The sequence below is a fragment of the Penicillium waksmanii genome (genome assembly GCF_028829765.1).
Source record: "Penicillium waksmanii strain IBT 27052 chromosome Unknown utg000009l:1.0-4314994.0:1.0-4318279.0, whole genome shotgun sequence".
Classification (NCBI taxonomy): Eukaryota; Fungi; Ascomycota; class Eurotiomycetes; order Eurotiales; family Aspergillaceae; genus Penicillium; species Penicillium waksmanii.
This window is the reverse complement of record NW_026643255.1, coordinates 2,463,235-2,483,494: the sequence shown is the minus strand read 5'-3', so window position 1 is coordinate 2,483,494 and position 20,260 is coordinate 2,463,235. Positions and strand designations below refer to the sequence as shown.

At 42.8% G+C, this 20,260-nt stretch overlaps 5 protein-coding genes across 5 annotated transcripts; 2 read left to right on the top strand and 3 right to left on the bottom strand.

Moving 5' to 3' along the window:
• Window positions 1–2,334: 2,334 nt before the first annotated feature.
• N7481_011270 (uncharacterized protein) lies at window positions 2,335–3,155 on the top strand (the record flags this gene model as incomplete). The annotated part of the gene is made up of 2 exons (XM_057270489.1): window positions 2,335–2,427; window positions 2,469–3,155. The coding sequence occupies 2 exons, from the start codon at window positions 2,335–2,337 to the stop codon at window positions 3,153–3,155; spliced, it is 780 nt and encodes a 259-aa protein (XP_057117663.1).
• A 774-nt stretch (window positions 3,156–3,929) lies between these two features.
• Window positions 3,930–5,983, bottom strand: N7481_011269 (sugar porter family MFS transporter; the record flags this gene model as incomplete). Its single annotated transcript, XM_057270488.1, has 4 exons — window positions 3,930–4,679; window positions 4,763–5,186; window positions 5,291–5,547; window positions 5,663–5,983. The coding sequence occupies 4 exons, from the start codon at window positions 5,981–5,983 to the stop codon at window positions 3,930–3,932; spliced, it is 1,752 nt and encodes a 583-aa protein (XP_057117662.1).
• A 4,269-nt stretch (window positions 5,984–10,252) lies between these two features.
• Window positions 10,253–10,465, top strand: N7481_011268 (uncharacterized protein; the record flags this gene model as incomplete). The annotated part of the gene is made up of 1 exon (XM_057270487.1): window positions 10,253–10,465. The coding sequence occupies one exon, from the start codon at window positions 10,253–10,255 to the stop codon at window positions 10,463–10,465; it is 213 nt and encodes a 70-aa protein (XP_057117661.1).
• An 8,098-nt stretch (window positions 10,466–18,563) lies between these two features.
• N7481_011267 (uncharacterized protein) lies at window positions 18,564–19,067 on the bottom strand (the record flags this gene model as incomplete). Its single annotated transcript, XM_057270486.1, has 2 exons — window positions 18,564–18,710; window positions 18,759–19,067. The coding sequence occupies 2 exons, from the start codon at window positions 19,065–19,067 to the stop codon at window positions 18,564–18,566; spliced, it is 456 nt and encodes a 151-aa protein (XP_057117660.1).
• A 55-nt stretch (window positions 19,068–19,122) lies between these two features.
• Window positions 19,123–20,237, bottom strand: N7481_011266 (glycosyltransferase; the record flags this gene model as incomplete). The annotated part of the gene is made up of 2 exons (XM_057270485.1): window positions 19,123–19,945; window positions 20,002–20,237. 2 exons carry the CDS (start codon window positions 20,235–20,237, stop codon window positions 19,123–19,125), a joined length of 1,059 nt encoding a protein of 352 aa, XP_057117659.1.
• Window positions 20,238–20,260: the final 23 nt, after the last annotated feature.

Here is a 20,260-nt window from a genome sequence, read left to right as displayed (position 1 = left end):
GGGGAGGACTTATTTTGGCCCACTCCGACTTGTTTCTTTTATTTACTATAGTAATAGTGTAGACAGGACATCAGTGCTACGCACCCACGCGGTCAGTGATGTCTTTCCATGAAGTTGAACCGGGAGGTGTGGCTTTAGCCCCAATCCACGAGTAGCGCTATCTGAGATGAATAGATTCTGTGATACATCACTATGAGGTACACTACGCCCACGAGTCAAGAAGGATACTACGTGAGCGGGCCCTCGAGGAGTCGCAAGAAGTGGACGAGCCAAGTTCAAGAATTGTCCAACATCGAATTGATTCTAGGGATAACTTGAATGCGTAGATTCGCCCCATCAATATACATATCTTGAATGCACGCTTCGTCTGGGTGATCTTGTTGCTTTAACTACCCAAGCATTGTTCCTTCCCAGTAGAAGATGTTAGTCATTATCAGTAAGCACTAATAATGTTTAGTACTTACCAGCCCAGTTCTGACCGAGTGGATAGGTGCAATATTCGTTCATGTGGAGAGATCCGAACGCATGGAGGAAATTGTCCATTGGGAATTGGCTTGCTGGAGACGTATCGACTGCTGAGAGTTTTCAACATCGGGCAATCTATTGCAGCAAATCAAGGAGTGGAGAACTGAAGAATAGTGCCGCGGATACCAATCAAGCCCCTGCTCAGTCCAGATGTTCGCGGCGTGATTCCAGCTCCAATACAACGGTGAAACCGCCATTCCATGAGTCACACAGATGACTGGGTGCTAAAGATCTAGTCAGCGGTCATGATTTTAATGTTTGAATACCATCTTCGCAAACCGCTATTGCTAGTTACTATTAGTAATAATAGCAGATATAGGACAACTCACGGGAAATACTAGATAAATATCAAGGAACAGCATGTGTAGGAATTAAAATAGTACACGAATTAGAAAAAAGGTCGTTCAGGCGATCGGGCTGGTGGTCGGAACAACGGTATCAATCCGGACGTCGCTAGACTGTTAACTAGTAAGCATTTTCAAAAAGGCCTACATTTTTAGAAGATAAAGTTACTGGCAACTCACAAGACTTCTGGTCTCGTTTCCGTTACCTTCTGCCACCCAGTCGAATCAAAAACTACTGCTCTTATTCATGTTGAAAAAAGGCCCTGACCGGTTCTTATTTCCTTCTAGATCGAACAGAGGAAAGTGATCTCGAAGCAGTTGCTCATTAATGTCAAAGAAGGAATGGTTATATATAGTTATAATTGAATAGCAGACAACATTTAGTAGCATTTGGTAAAAATACTAAGCATGGGGAAGAAGAGGAAGAGGGAGAGGAAGAGGGAGTGGGGAGGGACGCAACTCTATACAAGTTCTTTCCTTGGCATCCAAGCATCAAACATGTGATTTTCAACGACAGTATATACGAGAAGTCATTTAGTTACTACAGTATATGAATAAAAAGTGTAAAAATAAGCTTTCCCTTTTCAGAAAAAGCATTTGCTTTTTATAATTAGCAGCACGCTATCGTGGTGGCATGCTTGTAATATCGGCCCTCTGTGAAAACCACAACCATACAATGGGGCAATGGCAATGGCAATGATGGTACGATTGTGCAGATGAAAACGTACGATGTCCCACAGGGTGTATCGGCCGGACTGGCAAATAGGCTTATCGCCAGCAGAGTTAGTAATAAAGTTAGCATAAATGCAATCGCAGGGTCAATAAACCAATCATCATCCAAGATAACCCCCACTTTCCGTCTTCCCAAAGCGGTGCGCCGGTCAAAGAGAGATGAGTGGCTGTGGAGATGCTGGAGGGGAGACGATGGCATCACCATTGTCCCATAACTGCCCTAGGTATATCCACACTGTGAATCCTGAGTATCTCCACTCGCCGGATACGACAATAGCGCCACTTCCCCGGAATTTGGGCTAAGCTTAGCTTTGGAACTTGAAGCTGGCCCCTCCTTTTGTCTGCATCCTCTCTGGCATTATCCCATCCCCCCCCCCTACTCTTCTCATCCCCTGCAATTTGTAACCCTACTTCATTCTCCCACACAAACTCCATTTCTCTCTCTTTACTCCCCCCCCCCGCTTTATCTCCTGACTTCTTCTCTGGTTCCCCCCTCCCACGCTCTCACTCTCTCCTCTCTTCCACACTACCGCAGCTTCCGGTCTTTCAACCATCGACGCTGCTTATTCTCTCTCTCCTCCATTCGATCTCTCTTGCATGTGAAGGGCGGCGAGTCCGTCCGAGTTCCTCTCTCTTCTTATCCTCATTCTCGTCCTCATCACATTCTCACTCACGTCCTCATCTGTACCACCTCCCCCCTCCCCCGCCACCTCACCATATCTCATCGTGAATCATGTCCAACGATCGCTCCGCTCCTATCAACGTCCCCAGCCCGAGTCTCGCCCTCGTCGAGCATCCATCGCCGACCTCTTTTCAAAGCAGCCCAGTGCGAATAACTCCTCGGGGAGACAACCCAACCAACAACAGGCAAACCAACGCCGCCTATCCATCACCACCCTCGGCCTATCCGGTTCCCCCACCCAAACCTCAGCCTTTGGGAACCAGTCCTTCCGTCGAGGCAGCATGTCCAGCTCCCTCGGCTCCGCCCCAAACCCCGAAGACGCCGTCGCTGATGAACCGGAGAGCTCCTCGCCCGGTGCCACCCCCAGCTCACCCTGGGCGCGAAGAGTCTCTTTTGGCGCACAAGCACTCCGTGAAGCTCGTGCCGGAAGCATAAGCAACGGTAGATACCCTCCCCGTTCTGGTTCTGGTTCTTCTGCTGCTGCCCCTTCGTCACTGGCAGGGGTGCGTCGCTCGCCACCTTTGGGAAGCGCCAGTACCACCACCACCACCCCTGCCCAAGCCCAAGCCCAAGCCCAATCCCGATCTTCCGCAAGTACTTCATCTCCACTGGAAGAGAAATCTAACCCGTCGCGCCGAGTAGGCGAAGGTTTCAACTGGTCGGAGGCCCTCCGTTCGCGGGCCGAGCGTGCCCCCTCCATCGGCGGTCCCATCTCGCCGCAGATTCCCTCGGCGAATCGTTCCCACAATCACCAACGTGCCGCCTCCATTGCCTCCATGGAGCAACCCATTCGGGAAATCCCAAAGCAACCCAAGCAGAACAAGCCCGATTTCTTCCAGGAGAAGATTCTTCGTGGTGACTTTATGGATTAGATGGGATGGTTTACCCCTCTAGATGGTTGAACAGATACTGTCTGGGTATTTTCTCTTTGCATACATATCTCCCACGCCTCCGAGTGATTTGAAACGGCCTGTGGTCTTCGGCTCCGGAGGCTGGGTTCTTTTTGTTGTTGCCAGCGTGCCTTTCTCTATGTGTTTCTACTACATTCTCCCCAGTGGGGTCTTGACTTGAAATTGGTTTCAATTATCCATCCATCTCTTCTTTTTTCTTGTGTCTCTTTTTTTTCCTTTTTTTCTTTTCTCTTATGTCATGTCCATGCACCTGGTGATAAGCGAGTGGAAAGATTGATTTTGATTTGGGTTGGGCTGGGTTAGGTTGGTTGACCTCTGGGATACTCAAGCTCATGCTCATTTATTCCGCGTTGATCCGTGTTTACTCTCTTTGTCTATGCCCTTCAAGGACTTGTTTTTACTATTGCAACCTCATCCTGGCGCTGAGGATTTGATTTGATCTGACTTGATGATATGGTAACCGAACACCAAATTGACATGATAGTTTATTGAACAAAACCTAAACATAATTCCATCGTAATTCCATTCTCCCCATCATTTTTGGACTGTGTATGTACAAGTAAAGTACCATCTACGTAATTCATGAATCAGTATCTTGCTCTCCCACCCATTCCCCCTCAGTATCAATCATATCGTCATCAACTCTCTTCTTCATCCCCGGTCCTATCCTATCGCCTCGTTCATTTTCATTTCGCCTCTCGCCTTCCCGCCACTCAACCCTTACTTCATATCTATCTAACCAGTCGAAGGCCCAGCAACAGCAGCAGCAGCATCCTCCTCATGCATATGAATCGGCTCCTCCGCCTGCTTATTATTCGTAGCCACCCCTTCTTCCCGATCAAATCCCTCCGCCACCCCACGATCCATAAGCTGAGCCGTAGTAAGTTGGTGCTCCGGCGCCGGCGGCTCCCACTTACTACTCTCCCAAGGCTTAACCCGCATAACATACATCATATCCATCTCTTCAAGAGTCTTATCCTTACCCTCAATAACAAAGAAAAACACCGTAAGAACGGCGAAAAACAAACATCCCGCAAAAACATACCCATACGCAAAATCAATATCATGCGTAATAAACGGGGTAAAGAACCCAATCAAAAAGTTCCAGAGCCAATTCGATGCTGTTGCCATGGCCATTGCGCGAGCGCGGTATCGACTCGGGTACAATTCTGCGACGATTGCCCACACCATCGGGCCCCAGGTCATGGCGAACCCGGTGATGAAGAGACAGGCGAAGACGACCATTGCCGTTCCCGCTCCGGGGGTGTTGGCGGGCGTTTCGATGTCGAGACTGAAGTGGCCCACGGAGGCGAAGATTAGGAAACAGATGAACATCCAGATTCCGCCGGTTATGAGTGATTTGCGTCGGCCGAAGTGCTCGATTACATATAAGCCGCCGAAGGTTGTGCCGAAGTTCACTCCGCCGAGAATCATTTGGGTTACGTATGTGTTGCTTATTCCGGCGCCGTTGAAGATTACGGTGCCCTGGATGGAAGAGGAATTTGTCAGTTTGGACACGAACAACACCCACACAACACTTTGGGATTAGAGCCCGAGCGGCAACTCACATAGTAGAAGAAATAATTAGCACCAGTCAACTGCTGAAACATCTGAAGCACGACACCCAAAGCAATCCGATACGGCATCCGGGGCGCCTGAAACATCTCAATCCACCCATGCCAACCACCCTTAGACCCCTTCTCAGCTTCCTGCTGTTCCTGAATCTCTAGGAACTCGTGCACGATAACGCGGTGATTTTGCGGCACGCCGTAGAGTTTCGACATTGTCTTTTTAGCGGTCTCGGCTCGACCGTTCCGATAGTCATAGCGGGGACTTTCGGGGAATAAAAGAATTCCAAATCCCAATAGCAGGCCCCAGAGAAATGTTATTCCGAGTGGGATTCGCCAGCTGGCGGTGTTGTCGAGTTTTTCGGTGCCGAAGTTTATGCAGTATGCGACGAAGATGCCGAGGGTTACGAAGAGTTGGTAGGAACTGTGAACAAAAGTTGGGTTAGGGTTAGCGAACTTGCAACTTGAACTTTATTGAGGAAGTTTGAGGAATTGATGGACTTGTGGCTTCACTGAACCTGAACTCACCAAACCATAGCACCACGAATATGTCTAGGTGAAATCTCACCCTGATACATGGGTACTAATAACGAGCACGCACCGACACCGAAACCAGTCACGAATCGACCCATCATCATTTGATACCATTTTCCAGCTGGTGAGGTAATTTGAATAATCAATCCAATGTGTAGAATGATGCACCAAGAGAAAATTGACCATTTGCGACCAATTCGGTCGGCTAGGGGTCCGGCGATGAGAGCTCCGATCAGTGTGCCGATTGAGAGCTAGATGTGGATATGGTGAGCTATTGTATCATTGCTAGGACAGGAAAGGACCACGCTTCGCCCAGACCAGACCTCATCCCGGATGGGTGTGATGTGAACTGTTATGTAAACTCACCATAGAAACAATCAACCCAGACCGAACATTACTAAACTCATAAGACCCATCAGACTTAAGCTGAGCATATCTTTCCTTGTAATTTTTCATCTCCAGAAACCCCGAGATCTGGCCCGTGTCATATCCGAAGATAATACCGCCGATCGATACAAAAGCGCCCAGTGTCAGTGATCGCCATGTCACCCAGGGTATCTTGGATTCGTCGAATGAACTGCTTCGTCGCTTTTCGTGCTCGTCGCTGCCGGTTGAGAAGTCGGTTAGAGGTGGTGATTTGCCGCCTTTGCTGACGCCCTTTTCTTTGTTTGTGAATGGGTTTTTCATTTTGAGAGATCGAGGGTGGAATGTGGATGTCGGTTGGGGTGTATGAGTAGTATGTGTAGAGTATCACGGTTTCAATTGTGTAGATCTGTCGATGAATCCGTTATCATATCATGTCCTCGTGGAGTGACAATGGAAATGGAAAAGAAAAAAAAAGATGGCAATGACAGTTTCTAGAAAGTGGCCGGGTATGCAGTGCGTCAGTGAGTGCATGGCAAGACCTTTGCCTCTTTTAAGGGAGTTGCGTCAATCGCAGTTGGTTCTGAATCATAGGCTTGCCACGTCCGGCGTATTCTAGAATAGAGTTCGTCATTGATTGGAGTGGCAGTAGCTACTCTATTACTAGGGGTACTGGTAGTGGATAAATACTAGTTAATACTAGGTTCGTTGTTAGTTGGTTACTTGTGTGAGTAACTAACCTATATCTGGTTAACTGTATACATCAGGTTGCCTGAGATGCAAGCCACACACCATCTTCTATACTCCGACCCAACCTATTACACTACAAGGATTATCCAGCCTCCCCGGGCATGAACCATTGTTGAAGAAGGCCAGTGACTTTTTTTTCCTAAAAATTCTAAGAATCGCGGCTGATTCCGTCATTCCAGATTGCTGGGCTTGGTGTGGTGGCCACAAAGTCGTGACGTCAACCACCCGCCCATTGTCAACAGTGATCGACCGGGGAAACTTTGTGGCAAACTTTATTTATCTCTTGGATCTGGCAAGATGAATAGATGAGTAAAAGAGAGGCGCTAGGTTGATTTTGGTTGGAGCGAAATGACTGCTACTATACTAGTATGGTCCGGTGCAACTTGGAACCTAAGCGGGAGGCTGGCGGGAGCTGGTCTTCTAGAACTACACTACTACACTACAACAACATAAATGGCAGAAGGGAAAGCCATAATATGAAAGATGTATAGTAAATTGAGAACCAATTCAGTCATACATTCCCCTTTCCAGCTGTATTGAGTACATACGACCATAGGGTGTGGAGAACAGGGCTTCCCGTCCGCTCAGCCGTACTTAAGCCACACGCCGGCAGGTTAGTAGTATGGTGGGTGACCACATGCGAATCCCTGCTGTTGTATGTTTTTGTTCACCCGTTCTTTTTTATTCGTTGGGGAAAGTGTCCTTGCCGCCCTACCACTTCAGTCCCTTCAGCCGCGCACCCGAACGCCCTGAACGGATGATGTGGCCACTCGGCTAAACCTGCCGTTCTTTTCCGTCACGCAAATTTCCCCTGTCATGTTGCCTTGCTCGAGTCTAGTGCTGATGGAATGTCCAGATACATTGTTGCTATCACCACTCTCTGGTCTGGTATCGTCTATCTCTTCTCAAAAGACGCAGTGAAGTTTCTGTCAGCAGTGGACAACCACTAATGTTGTCGTTCCTTCTTTTTCATTTTTACTGCGTTATCCCTCAACTCGCTTCTCTGCAGTGCCAAGATCAGCCCACTATTGTGATGTATCTCTACTGCACTCATGAATACTAAGGAAAAGCCCTCAAGTCAATCTCTCTCCATATTTGGCACGTAACTGTGGACTGGTCTTAGAATATTTGTAGATCGAGGCTGGACTTGCGAAAACCTCGCTATAGTATGCTATGAGAGATAACTGAAGTTTCGTGTAACGCTTCTTACTCATCTACTGCCGCAGTGCCGCAGAAGAAGTCCTTGCGTGATCTATTACCTAAAGGCAATAAAGCCAGCGCTTGAATACCTCACTCAAGATGGGAGATGGGAGATGAAATGCTGAGCCTCTTTTGCGCTTCCACTATCGATTCTGTTAATGGCCAGTTCCTTATATATTAAGCTACAGTCTATTGCCAGTGACCAAATTGTAATTAGTCTAAGTATAATACAACGGGATTAGAGGTGTAATTTAATGGCTATGACAACGGTGTGAGTGTCTTATCTTCGCCGTGGCGATGAAATGACTCGAGAACGTAAAGAATTGCATAATCCGGAAATCGCTCAGGGTAGACAATCACATTGTTTAGTTAGCAAGGGAAATTCCTGATTATCTCAATTATTCACGGTAATTCTTTATAATAACTATCGTAATAATTTTCACATCGTTCTATATACTCCAAAACTTAAACCTGAGTCTTCGCGTTATGCTGGGTTAAGTAGTGTTTAGCTATCCCTGGAATCATTTTTCACTATTTCATATATTACTTATATCACTTAAGAGTGAGACCCCTTATAAATAAGTACTCTACTCAGGAATATTGAAGTGACTATATAATTTAGAAATAGCCTTGACTAATCACAAATCTTTTCCTTGGACAATAAATTTGCACTAGATGATTGGTAAACTAAACCCTAATTGATAATCTGCTCCTAAGAATACAAGCTGATCGAGAGCAGTTTTCAAGTTAGATATAGTCTACTTTGTTAATGGCAGACCTAAATTAAGTTTTATTATATCAATTATACTGAATAGCAGCTCTATTCTTGGTTGATAAATGCTATTGGTCTTGCCCGGAGACTGCTGAATTAAGTCAACTTTCGGAAAAGATTATTGAATACTTTTGTTTCCATCACAAGCGAAAATAGTTCAGAATGTATTATTGATATTAAGATGTTTGGGTGGTACAGAGTTTAAAATAACATATAGCGGCTTAGTATGTTCGTAGTTGAAATTACTAAGAGTAATAACTTTTATTAACCAGATATATACGAAGTTGGACTAATTTCTAGATATATTCTGGGATATCAAAGAGTATAATATCCCACAGATACAATTATAATTACTACTTTACAAGTCTTCTCGCGATATCTTTATTACCCCGAAAGATATAGGTATAGTAAATATTCAACGTATAATTAAGCTACAGAATATTATACTCAAGAAGAGATTACAGAATATCACTAAAATAGTGAAGGACCTTGAAATTTCAGAGGATTTAAAAATAGCTAGTTAAGCTAGACTAAACTATCAGAACAATAAGGCTGAACAGAGAAAAAATATGAGAGCGAAATAAGCCCAGTGGGAACAAGAGAAGACTGAACAGAGAAAAATCAAGAGAGCGAAACAAGCCCAGCAGGAACAAGAAAACGTTGAACACAGAGTATAGTGTGACTTAGAACGGAATTGAAAGAGTTTTTTAGTCGTTAAGAAGAGACAACTAAAGAGCAATAGGATTCAGGGATTGCTTTTTACTAGGAAATAAGGCTTTATCTAAACTATATTTGGTTGTAGCTATCTATAATCAACTACTTACTTATATACCCTGAGAAGTACTTCACCTAGTATAGTATATTCTGTGGCCTTAATAATCAGAAGTCTACTATACTTTATTCTAGTAGACATAGATAATCTCTCCAGTTCTGGTAGTGAACAATTTATTAGCTTCCGCTCAGTTATACTCAGTTATTTTGATTAGGGTACGGAAGGCTGGATTACTTAATCTCAAATTGAGAGAACAGCAAGCAATGAGAAGACTAGATTATCCAAGCCAATAAAAAACACTATAGTTGAGATAAATTATCCAGCGAAGAGGTGCGTAATATATATTTATTACTTGTTGTATTACTGAGCTCATGGCCTTAGCGTCTGCCCAGGCAGAAAATATAAGAATAGCGGTAAGAGAAAAAGTATTTCCCTGATACTTTGAACCTCTTTCCTTCCTTTACCAGGGTTGTTCGCGGCCCTTTAAGAGGCTATAAAGAGAGCTGAACCCTACAATTCCTTTGGCTCAGGACCCTTATATTATCGCCATACTAAAGACCTGTTCACTTCTTCAAAGCGAAATTATATATAGTGCTACGAAGGACAATAACGCTAATATTCTTTATGAGCTAGGCTACCAAGACTAAAAGATCCGATTTTTTACGTACCTTTACCAGAATCAAGAGCTGATTCAGTTACTTATTACCTATTATCTCAGCCTTAGATCTTAAGATATATATTACGTTATTGACGTAGAAAACTAGATACACAGAAGCTTTAATGTTTGTATTCAGGTTGATATTTTTGACTTAACAGAAGTGGTTGGGAGACAGATTATAATTTAATTTTCTCTGCTGTATTAAATTAGAGAGAAATTTTGTCTAGGTAATACTAATAAAAAAGTCTATTGTAAAGTTAGAATCTATATATAGCTTAAAGAAAATTGTCTGACTATCTCTATCCTCTATCTTTATAAATATAGGTTTTTGAGTGATAAAACTATATTACTTTTCTATATTCTTCTTGTAATTTAAACCTCTGTTAATATCTTACCTAGTTTATTAAATAAAATAGCCTGTCTTCTCTCTTTGTTATCAATATGCTCAAAACATACCCCAACTACCGCTCGACCCAGCATCAAGGTGTTATCCAAGGTCCCAATGACCGACGCTTGATCCGCCGCATGACCTGGCGCTCTTCGACATACCGACTGATAGCCTCGTTATGGGTATTGGGCGTGCTTTACAGTTTCTGGTTGATTCGGGACATCTTCTACCTACCATTCAATTCATCCAATGCTGTGATAACTTAAATCGATACAAGTGCCCTAAAACTGTGACCTGTGAGAAGAAGCCGGCAGATGGCTAAGTATGAGAGGTTACCTAAGGTGGACTAGTGTTAGCAAGGAAGAGAAAGTTGTATCTGTGAATTTTTGGCCGTATGGATTACCGTACGGAGTCAAATTATCTCTTTATGACGGAATCCTCCAAAAGGTCAGCTATTGAAAGACTGAGTACGTAAAGAGACTTATTTGTCTATTTTCGTAATTTATTCAAGGTCATCATAAACAATTATAATAAACAGGCATGTCCTTAAGGACTGTCATATAAATTACACCCAGCACAGCCTGCCTACCTTCCTATATACCTGAATTACGATCCAGTCTCGGCCATGTTTTATTTCTTGAAGTGTTTCTGCAAATTCGAGATTTTAAATAGTTGCTTTGGCTCGCCACAAGTAGGTCCTACCATATCTTGAAAGGATAAAGCTGACCGTTTCTAGGACTCCAAAGACGTGAATCTATTGACTCATAATCCTGCATTACAGGCTTCAGTCGGGAACCGAGCGACTATGACATATCCCGATGCTTTGAACAAGCTAAACAATAATAGCTACAATATATCAGAGCTATATGAGGGCTGGACCTCGGATAGCCCTGTTAAGTGGCATGTTTCTAGGATCTTGCGGATTAAGTACTCCAAGAGTTCGCTTTACTAACACCAAGTATATGTTGAGCTTAGAAAAGAGAATATGATGTAACTTGGAACAAGATGGATGGACCAGGAAAAATGTGAAGATATGGATGGTTATGACGACGCATTTGAAGCATATACCAAAAATAAGCGGGCAATGTGCCGAAAATAGTCGTCTGGGCTGAGGTAGCTATATGAAGAGCGTATATCTCATAGATTCCCAGGCTTTAAAGCTATTTTATCGAATCAACAACTCCTTAATTACCCGTCAGAAGTATTATTTGCCGTTGATCATTCCTTTTCCATACTATCTGCCAATGAGACAAACAAGAACAATCACAGCCAGGAGGAAGCCTAAAAAAACGGACCCATTTGATCTTCGTCTTTTTCCAAAGCTAATCCGGTGAGTTTTCATAAATCGAGATACTAAGCAATCGACTAACTCTTTTGCAGTCGCGTTGTCCTTGGACAAGACGAACAGGAATTCTATTAGCTATTAAGATTCTATCACAAGGGCGCTTAAGATTAGATATGGTATCGAGGCCCATAAAGAAACAAACCCGGTATTGGGTGTATATGACCATTTTTGAAGTATCTTCAGTTTTGTTCCATGAGCATCTAGATCGTATGTGATTTTATAATGCTGTGTGGGCTCGTGTGATCAATTCGGAATATCTCTTTATAGAAGGGTGTCTACTCACCTGGCTAGCAATTGCAATAAAGTATCATGCGTGGATTGGATGCTATGAAATGAGGCTTGTGATCCTGCTAGAAATACAGCTAGAAATATAGGGTAGCACTCTTACACTGTTTGATTATGGCCGTAGAATCTTTGTAGCTTTGTGCGAGATAGAGTTCCTCCGAAGTATATTTCGCTTGTGACTCGGATATTATTGTAGATATCTGGTCCGATATGCTGTATTTGTTTATCTATAAGCACCCTAGTGAAGAGGGGGAAAATATCTAAAGAGCAATTGTTGCTGTTTTATTCTGATATCCCTGTTGTATACTATGTCTGTGCGGGGGTGACTTATAATGGTCTAAACTAAAGAAGAATAAGGAATCAGTGGGCTAGTAGAAGATGGCGATGAGAACGCTTTTAAGATCCCTCATTCCAACTTTTGATACTTGATACTTAATTTCCTTCGATAATTTCTCACTTACTATGGCAGACCTAATGAATGCCGATGAAAAAAAGACTACGGACATACTTTCTGATCATGATATGTCCGAAGAGTCTACGATGTTGATACATCAGGCCATCAATCTCAGTCTCGGTATAACTCTGACCTTACTATTTTCTTGATCTTATTTCTGATATCGGTAAGGCCAAATAGTTATTCTAATTATCACATTCGATAAGACCAGAAGGTTTATCCCTATCCCACGAGGACTGGATCAGGAGTGTGTTGATCTTTGGGTGGAAGGGGAATACTATTCATTTCTGGCATACGAGATATTCATTGCTATAGGGAATATCTCACTACAAGATATACAGAACTCGACAGACGGACGTTTGATTTCAAATGCTATGAAATTGGATCTTCAAGAAGGCCTTTTTGCTGATCCAAGTCATCAAGACTTTACTTGTCTTGCTCAAATGTTTGGTGAAGAAAGATACTTCCCACGTCCGGATGGCCACCTAAGGTGCTATGGTCAGGATATTTTCTGTGAAAGTTGGGTGATTGGAAAGGTCAGGAGTATCGAACCCGATGGCGAAAACTTTGACATCTGGAGAGTTAGCGTTTATATAAGTGGATGTTATGGAATTCTTGTGTATAAAGCCTCGAGTCGAGTGCTTTGTCAATGGCTATGTGATGGGAAGTTTGTCTGACCGATATATTAGCTGATGTTTTAGTCCTTGATACTTAGGCAGCATTAACTTTGCAGTTTTATACTGGATGTATAATAGTCTTTGTAGTTAAGGGATACATATTCTCGCGCGTTAAAAATCGCTCTGTATAGCTACAGCCCCTCCTTAAGTCCCTATACCTACGCGGCGCTGAGCTACAAGGCTTTGGTAGTTATATTGCTGTACTCGAATAGTCTGCTGACGAATTCTCCGTTGAATAAGAAATTGAGCGCAGTAAATAATGAACTCAACTGAAGCCCCATTATGTAACTTCCTTATAGACTAGACTTAGAAAACTATGCGAAAAGCAAGATTTCTATCGTTGCCGATACAGGGTATGGTTATTTACTGTTCGACGATTGATCCAGGCTGTAACATTAACTCAATAATATAGACGAGCTTTCAAAATCCTTTATGAGCTGAGACTTGACTCAGCCTCTAAGCTCTGTCAAATTTCATAAGCAGGAATGCCTTTCCCCCAGATTAATGTAGAATTTTTATCGGGATTTAATTGGAAAAGTAATTTAAGGGGTGTCAATTCTTATCGACGACCGACAGTGCCTAGACTATACGGTTACGGAGGGGTCTATATTGTAACACTCGAGGACAGGCCTTACTTCCTATCTAAGCTTAGCTCGCTTTTTGCTTCACTCGGCTTTCGAAAAGTCTCACCTCCTATTATTCTTACTTCCTTAGACTAGTTATCGTGTATTCAACGAACTCAGCTTTTCCTGAACAGGCCTTTTTCACATATATGGGACCAGGCAGATCATTGAGACTAGTCCTGACTGGTGGCAGGGTATAAAGGGATGTCTGGCCCCGCTGTACTTATTTGTGTATACCAGAAAGCCGTACAAAGCATGGTCAGAGTTCGAGAACTCTGTTCTTATTGTCGCAGTTCAAGGGTTAGGTGCTCTGTTACCTCCCCTTGTCAACGTTGTAGGAGACTAGGACTGAATTGTGAAAAGTTGCTTGATCTATTATCTTACGCCAGACAAAGGGCCTAAATTGACAGCCGTAGGTTACCAATAAGATCTGGCCGTAGTGAAACCAGCGAAGAGCCGAAGCTTAGTATAACTCTAGAGCCCCAAATCTAAAGTAATCTTTGCCTTGGGACTTAGGATATAGAAATTATATCTCGGAGCAGCAGGTCGGAAATCAGGGACTGGAGGATTTGGCGCCAGATATGTCAGCTTAATATCAGGAGTATTGGAGCCTCTGGAATTATATCCAATATATATTTCCACCTGATGGTGATATAGAACAATTAAAGACGTTGTTCTTCTGCTATAATTCTCCGGTAGGTTCTGACAACTAAGTTATTTTATAACAAGCTAAGCCTATTCAGATTTTCTGTATTGTTAATTAATACGACTTTGAGCAAGAATGGTAAATATCTAAATATAACCGTACTTTGTTCAGTCTGTCCTGGAATACTCTTCTTCTTATAATTCTGTTGTTTGTGTATCGGGCTGGCAAAGAGTATAACCGAATATTTAATGGTCTTTTAATAGAATTTGAATTGCTTGTATGGGAATACCTGACTAAAGATAATCTCAATATCAACTGTTCCCTTACAGGTTTAAAAGCGTTATTATTGCTTTCATATCTCTGGGCTTATCGTGGTATATCTGTCTCAGCATTGGCAGTAATAGCGCGGTGAGTGATCCAAAATCTCTTTTTAGACGACCCAAAAGAAGAACGTAACGTCTCTAATAGAATCGTGATGCTTTTATCTCTTGATTTTCATCTCTTGAAAGGGCCTGGAGATGATCTTAATATCGTAAAGTTTCAGATAGAGGACTCTGGGACATTAAGTATAATTTACACCAAATTAAATGAAATATCATATAAGATATCCAAAATTTCACTTCAGATTATTCGTATCACAGAGACCAGCTAAACAGAAGGCTTAAATCTCTCCTGAGTTCTATACAAAGTCAGAAGCAAGGGTTCCAAAGCATAGATAGGAACTACGTCAACTATTCCATACTTGAGGGTCGTATTTTCTATCTAGTTCATTATCTGTCACGCCCTGAATGTTTGCTCACAGGCTCACTGGGTAGGGAAAGGTGTATCAACACGGTAAGGAGGGTCTTATACATATTCTACGGGTTGGTTCTCCAGGAGAATCAGCCTATATAGTGGTATTTGAATAGAATTGGAAGCTATTATACTACAGATTGTGCTTTGACCCTAGCAAAATATTCCGGCCAAGACGAAAGATTACTGGACCACACCTTGGGAATATTCAATTCAATTACCAGGTATAGTGCTTTCTGTATACATTACCTCCCTGAAATTAAAGAAGCCAGGTTCTACCAGCATCTGATTCTGCATTGATTACTTACCTGCCAGTTGCAATAAGCGATGTTAAATGTTATAACCCTCATTTGGTTCACCGTGTCTGTAGTATGGAAAAGTTTTGTCTCATTCATGTGTTACTAGATCGATACAACCACTGTCAATTTATTACGTACATGACCACCAAATTAGCTGTGATGTATTAATAAATTTTGTTCTAAATTCTAAACAGCTCAAGCTAAAGAAGCTTCTCATATTCATCGTGTGGAGAGGACTTTTCTTTTCTTTCTTCTTCTTTTCCTTTTTCATTTTGAGAGTCTGTTAAGAATATCTGGCGGGGACAGCGTTCTTTCTGCTCCTAAAAGCTCGTAGAAGGCTGCTACTTTAGCTACCCTGAAAGGAAAAATGATTATATATTCGGATTTGGTGGAGCTTGAAAAGGAGTTAAAGATATTGATAATCTGTCTGTTGAAGAATAAGGACCCGGTTTGTGTTGATAATAATAACACATATTGTAGTGGGGGATTCCGCCTTCGTAACAAGGTGTCTAATTCGGAGGAGGATTAGTATCGTGTGCAGTTCTAGTCTAGGAATACATACCTTCCAGTTTCTTGAAACCTGCTGTCTGATCAGTCTGCACGCCTGTCACCTGCTACGCTGATCCTAGTTGCTGCCATGCCTTAGCATCGTATGTTCTAATATCATTTATTGGTCATTCGCTACATATTGTCTATTACAAGCACCCTGCGGGTGTAGTGGTTTTGTTGCTGGTGATTGACCCATCTGCTCACGCAGATAGCTATCAAGCATACATCATCTTTCAATATCTAATTTACCCTTTGATAAAGTGCTTACCTGGTCTTGCGTGGAGAGACCACAGAGATACTTAAAGAAGCCATCATTAAGCTCTGTACTATGACCTAGAAAGTTATATAAGTAGGACGACTATCTACTCTAGATTGGTTGCCTTAAGAACAGAGCTCGCTGGTGATTTCAAAATGGCTCCCTCAGCTCAAACCATCTGGCTCAGCAAGACAAATGAAGTAACTCAATATTATGTATCGGTGTTATCAAAACTTTCCAAAAGCACTCAACATATACTTCTAGTCCAACCAAAGCGACCAGAGTATACTGACCAAGATTCCGGTAAGAGTTATTAAGTATTATAAGGAGGGATCTAATAGCTTACTAGAAGAGCACAAGGCCGTTAAAATTTTCTCGAAACTTTCCAAACCTACTCAAGATACACTTCTTGCTCAACTGAAGCGGCCAGAAAATGTAAAACAAGAAACCAGTAAGTATTATCAAGTATTATACATAATGGAGCTAATGGTTTTTCTTGAAGAACATAAAGCAGCAACTGAAGTCGAAGCCGTTGAAATCTTCTCGAAATATTCTAAAAGAACTTACGATACGATTCTAGCTATACTAAAGCGACTAGCAGATATAGAAAAAAAAAGCCGGTAACAGTAATCAACTGTTGTAGAGGAGTAGGCTAATAGCTTCCTTTAAGAACAGAAAAAAATGAATAGGAGCAAGGACCATGAGATAAAAATACTTATTAAGAAATTGCGCAAAGGAACAGGAGTATCTTTTTGTCTTGCAATGCAGCGGGCTAAAAGGATATTGGATGAATCGCAGTACAAAGAGCTTGAAGATATGCTATCTACTAGGGAAGCAGAGCTAAAATACGAGAACGGGGAGGAGCTTGGTTCGTTATTCCTTTTTTGCTTGATTACCCTATTGTTAAAAAATTATTTGAGATAGATGAAAATAATCAAAAAATCAAATATTGACTTCGTTCTGGGTAATTTAGAGTTATTTCGAGTTATCTTTCTCAAGTGTATAAGTCCAAAATACTACGTATACACTTTATAATAGGTGAAATAGATCTTGTGTTCTTCTCCCAAGGTCATCCACTGGATGTTGGTAACTCGATTCTGATGATTGAGCGTTTAATGTTTTAATTGATTCTATATTCCCTCCGCCGAGAACTGTTTCTCGCTTTTTCAATGTATCATCGGCCTTGAAAACAGTCAGCAGTAGACTCTGGTCTCGGGCACATATTAAGTATGTGCCCGAGACCAGAGTCTATTCTAAACCCGATTTTACTTTTTCTTGTTTGCCATGGTATGGTTTAGTGTCCCGAATTTGCGAGAAGCATGTGAAGGGGGGCATGCTGGTAGTTACTCAACAGGATCCGAGTCCGTGTAAGGCTTAGCATAGCAACGGTACGATTGCGAGTCGATACTTAAGGATTACAAGTGATAGATAGCACACACGACCCACGACACAGAGAACAACTGGTAAGTTGTCAACCAACGATCTAACCACTCACCGTGACCAGTTAGCTACGCGTAACAGTATGTTTATCTAACACTCGTACTCCTTAAGTATCGACTTAGGGTTTAAACCCTAAAATCTTGCCCTCTTGGCCGGCTAATTTCTGCTGGGATTCAGTTCGAATTGGTGGCATGACAGGCAGTTGGAGTTGGTGTGTACGAAAAAAGACGCGATTTCGGATGGGGTGTTCGGGACGGCTGGGAATTACGTTAACTAGTTAGTAGGAGTTATGTACACTAGGCCTAAGCGTACCCCATCAAAAAGATAAACCAAATTTTGTATCCCTGCAACTACCTTTATCCTTGTCGGACAAGTTTCAAATTAAACTGGGTATATAGTGATCGCTAATTTAGAACTCCTGAAACTTCAAGAGTCGTCCGACTGATAGATTTCCCTGGGATGCACTCTTCGGCTGATATACACTCACTAGTGCCTTTTTGCTCCTATAGTTAAGCAAGACGCCCCACCTGGGATGTATTGCACCCTCCATGGGGGTAGAGATCGGTGCGCAAACATTACTTAATTGATCACCAAAAAGGTATATAGTTGTTTTCTTTATGTGCTCAGGTGAGGAATAAAACTTCGATAACATGCAGTTCACTCCATTCCCCACAGGTTCTTAGTTTGATTTCACTGGCTTATTCCCTCGCCCGATTTGAGGCCAATGATATCTCCTCTTCTTCAACTTCCCTTTCCTGACACCCTTCGTTATGACCTCCCATTGCTCTAGGATTAGCTTAATATATTCTTCGTCCATGTGGGCCATATCTCTCGAGCCTTGGCTAAGAAGCTCTATCTCAAGAGCGGTAAGCCTTCTCGTAGACAGAGCTCTAGTAAGTTCCACATCAATCCCCTTCAGAGGATATGTGATGATTGCAGTCAAGCCTGTATATTGTCAAAATTAGTGGAAATGAAAGTTATGGTTCCTATCTCAAGGATCAGTTACCAGATAAACTTTTCGTAATGCAAGAAACGGTTCCAAATCCTATCCCCGGGAGAATATCAAATTTGTTCTGGTGAGCGGCACATTGTCTAGGGAAGAGTATTAGGCTGGAAAATCCATTGTAGACCCCAAATACAAGTTCCTTAGATGGTATTAGATATCCGAAATGCGATTATAGATTGTAATTTACCTTGCTTGCTGCTGTGAGCCCGGTTGGTATGCCCTCGACAGTCTCGGGCAACTCTACATAGTGGTCACCCCAGAGTTTCGGCGCATTGTGCAAGCCTTGAGTGAATGCGAAGGCAACATCAATGGGAGCTCGAACGACACTAACGGAGGCTTTCCCGATTCCCTTCATGCTAGATGCAAATGCAGATCGCTTGCCCGAGTGTATAGACCCCTTCTCAAAAATTGATCGGAAGAGCTCTTGAGTTGACGCACCAAAGTGGCTGAGACTTCCGCCGATCTCTGCTGCTGAATCAATAAAAGCAAAAGCCATTCCCGAGAATGGGTCTCGAGGCCCGATGTTCAAATTATATTTTTGCGGTCGAAGTCTAAAACAATATAGTTAACTTAGGTAGCCATGATAATATCCACTGATCATATACATACAGCTCAATTTTGTCAGTACTAAGCAAACCTCTGTTAACCAGAAGCGCCACACCACTAGAGCCGATCTGAATGTCTGTTCCTCGAATTTTCCAAGCCGCTGGGAGCGAGTTTACGATTCTGCAACTCAGATCAGAATGCTCAAGGTGATGGTGGAATGAAGTGACTCCAGCATCGACGCCGCTCTCGGTACGAATTTGCTCCCCGAGTTCTTTTGCTCTCTGCTTGATATCTGGCTCAAGGGCAGCGCCGATAGCCGCAGCGAGATCGGGCGCAGTTAGCTTTTTGAACGGAATAGGCTTGGGGCCTGCCCCTATTTTCGCGATCATCTCCCCCCAGAAAGGCTGATCACCAAAGAAGGGGACGATAATTGAAGGCTTTCCACAAGCCATAGCTGCAGCCGTTGTACCGGCGCCACCGTGGTGTACCACGCAAGAAATCTTTTGAAAAATCCAGTCATGTGGACAACTTCCTATAAAATGAACGTTGGGAGGAATCATCAAGTCTTCACTGCCCAATTCGCCCCATCCTTGTGAGATAATGGCTCGTACCCCGGCCAGCTTTACTGCTTCCAACAACAGTAAAGTAAGTTTCTTGGGGTCATCGACAATTATGGAGCCAAATCCGATGTATATCGGTGGTGGCCCATTGAGAAATTCCTCCAATTCAGGAGGGGGAGTGTATGGAGATGACATGGGCAAAAAGTAAAAACCCAAAATGGATATGTGCGCAGCCCAATCTTCAGGTCTTCTTATTAGAGTAGGCGACCTAGAATGTACTAATGTGAGGAGAAAATCACTATGTAGAATGAAAACGTTACTCACCAGCAGTAGGTGTACGGTATACGGAGTTGAGATAAGATCGTTGGTCCAGAAGATCTGTCCAGAGGCTTGAGTCCCAGCGTTTTGCATCTGAAGGAGTTGATTACGTCTCCCAATCCCTCCCACGTGAGTATTTCAACGAACATGTATGATAGGTAATTCATCACGCTTCCTTTTGAAGAAGATGCATGTAAGTTTGCCAATGGATGAGGGAAAGAATGGGTGGGCGACCAAGGCATCCTGCTTTTTATTAGCATTTCCA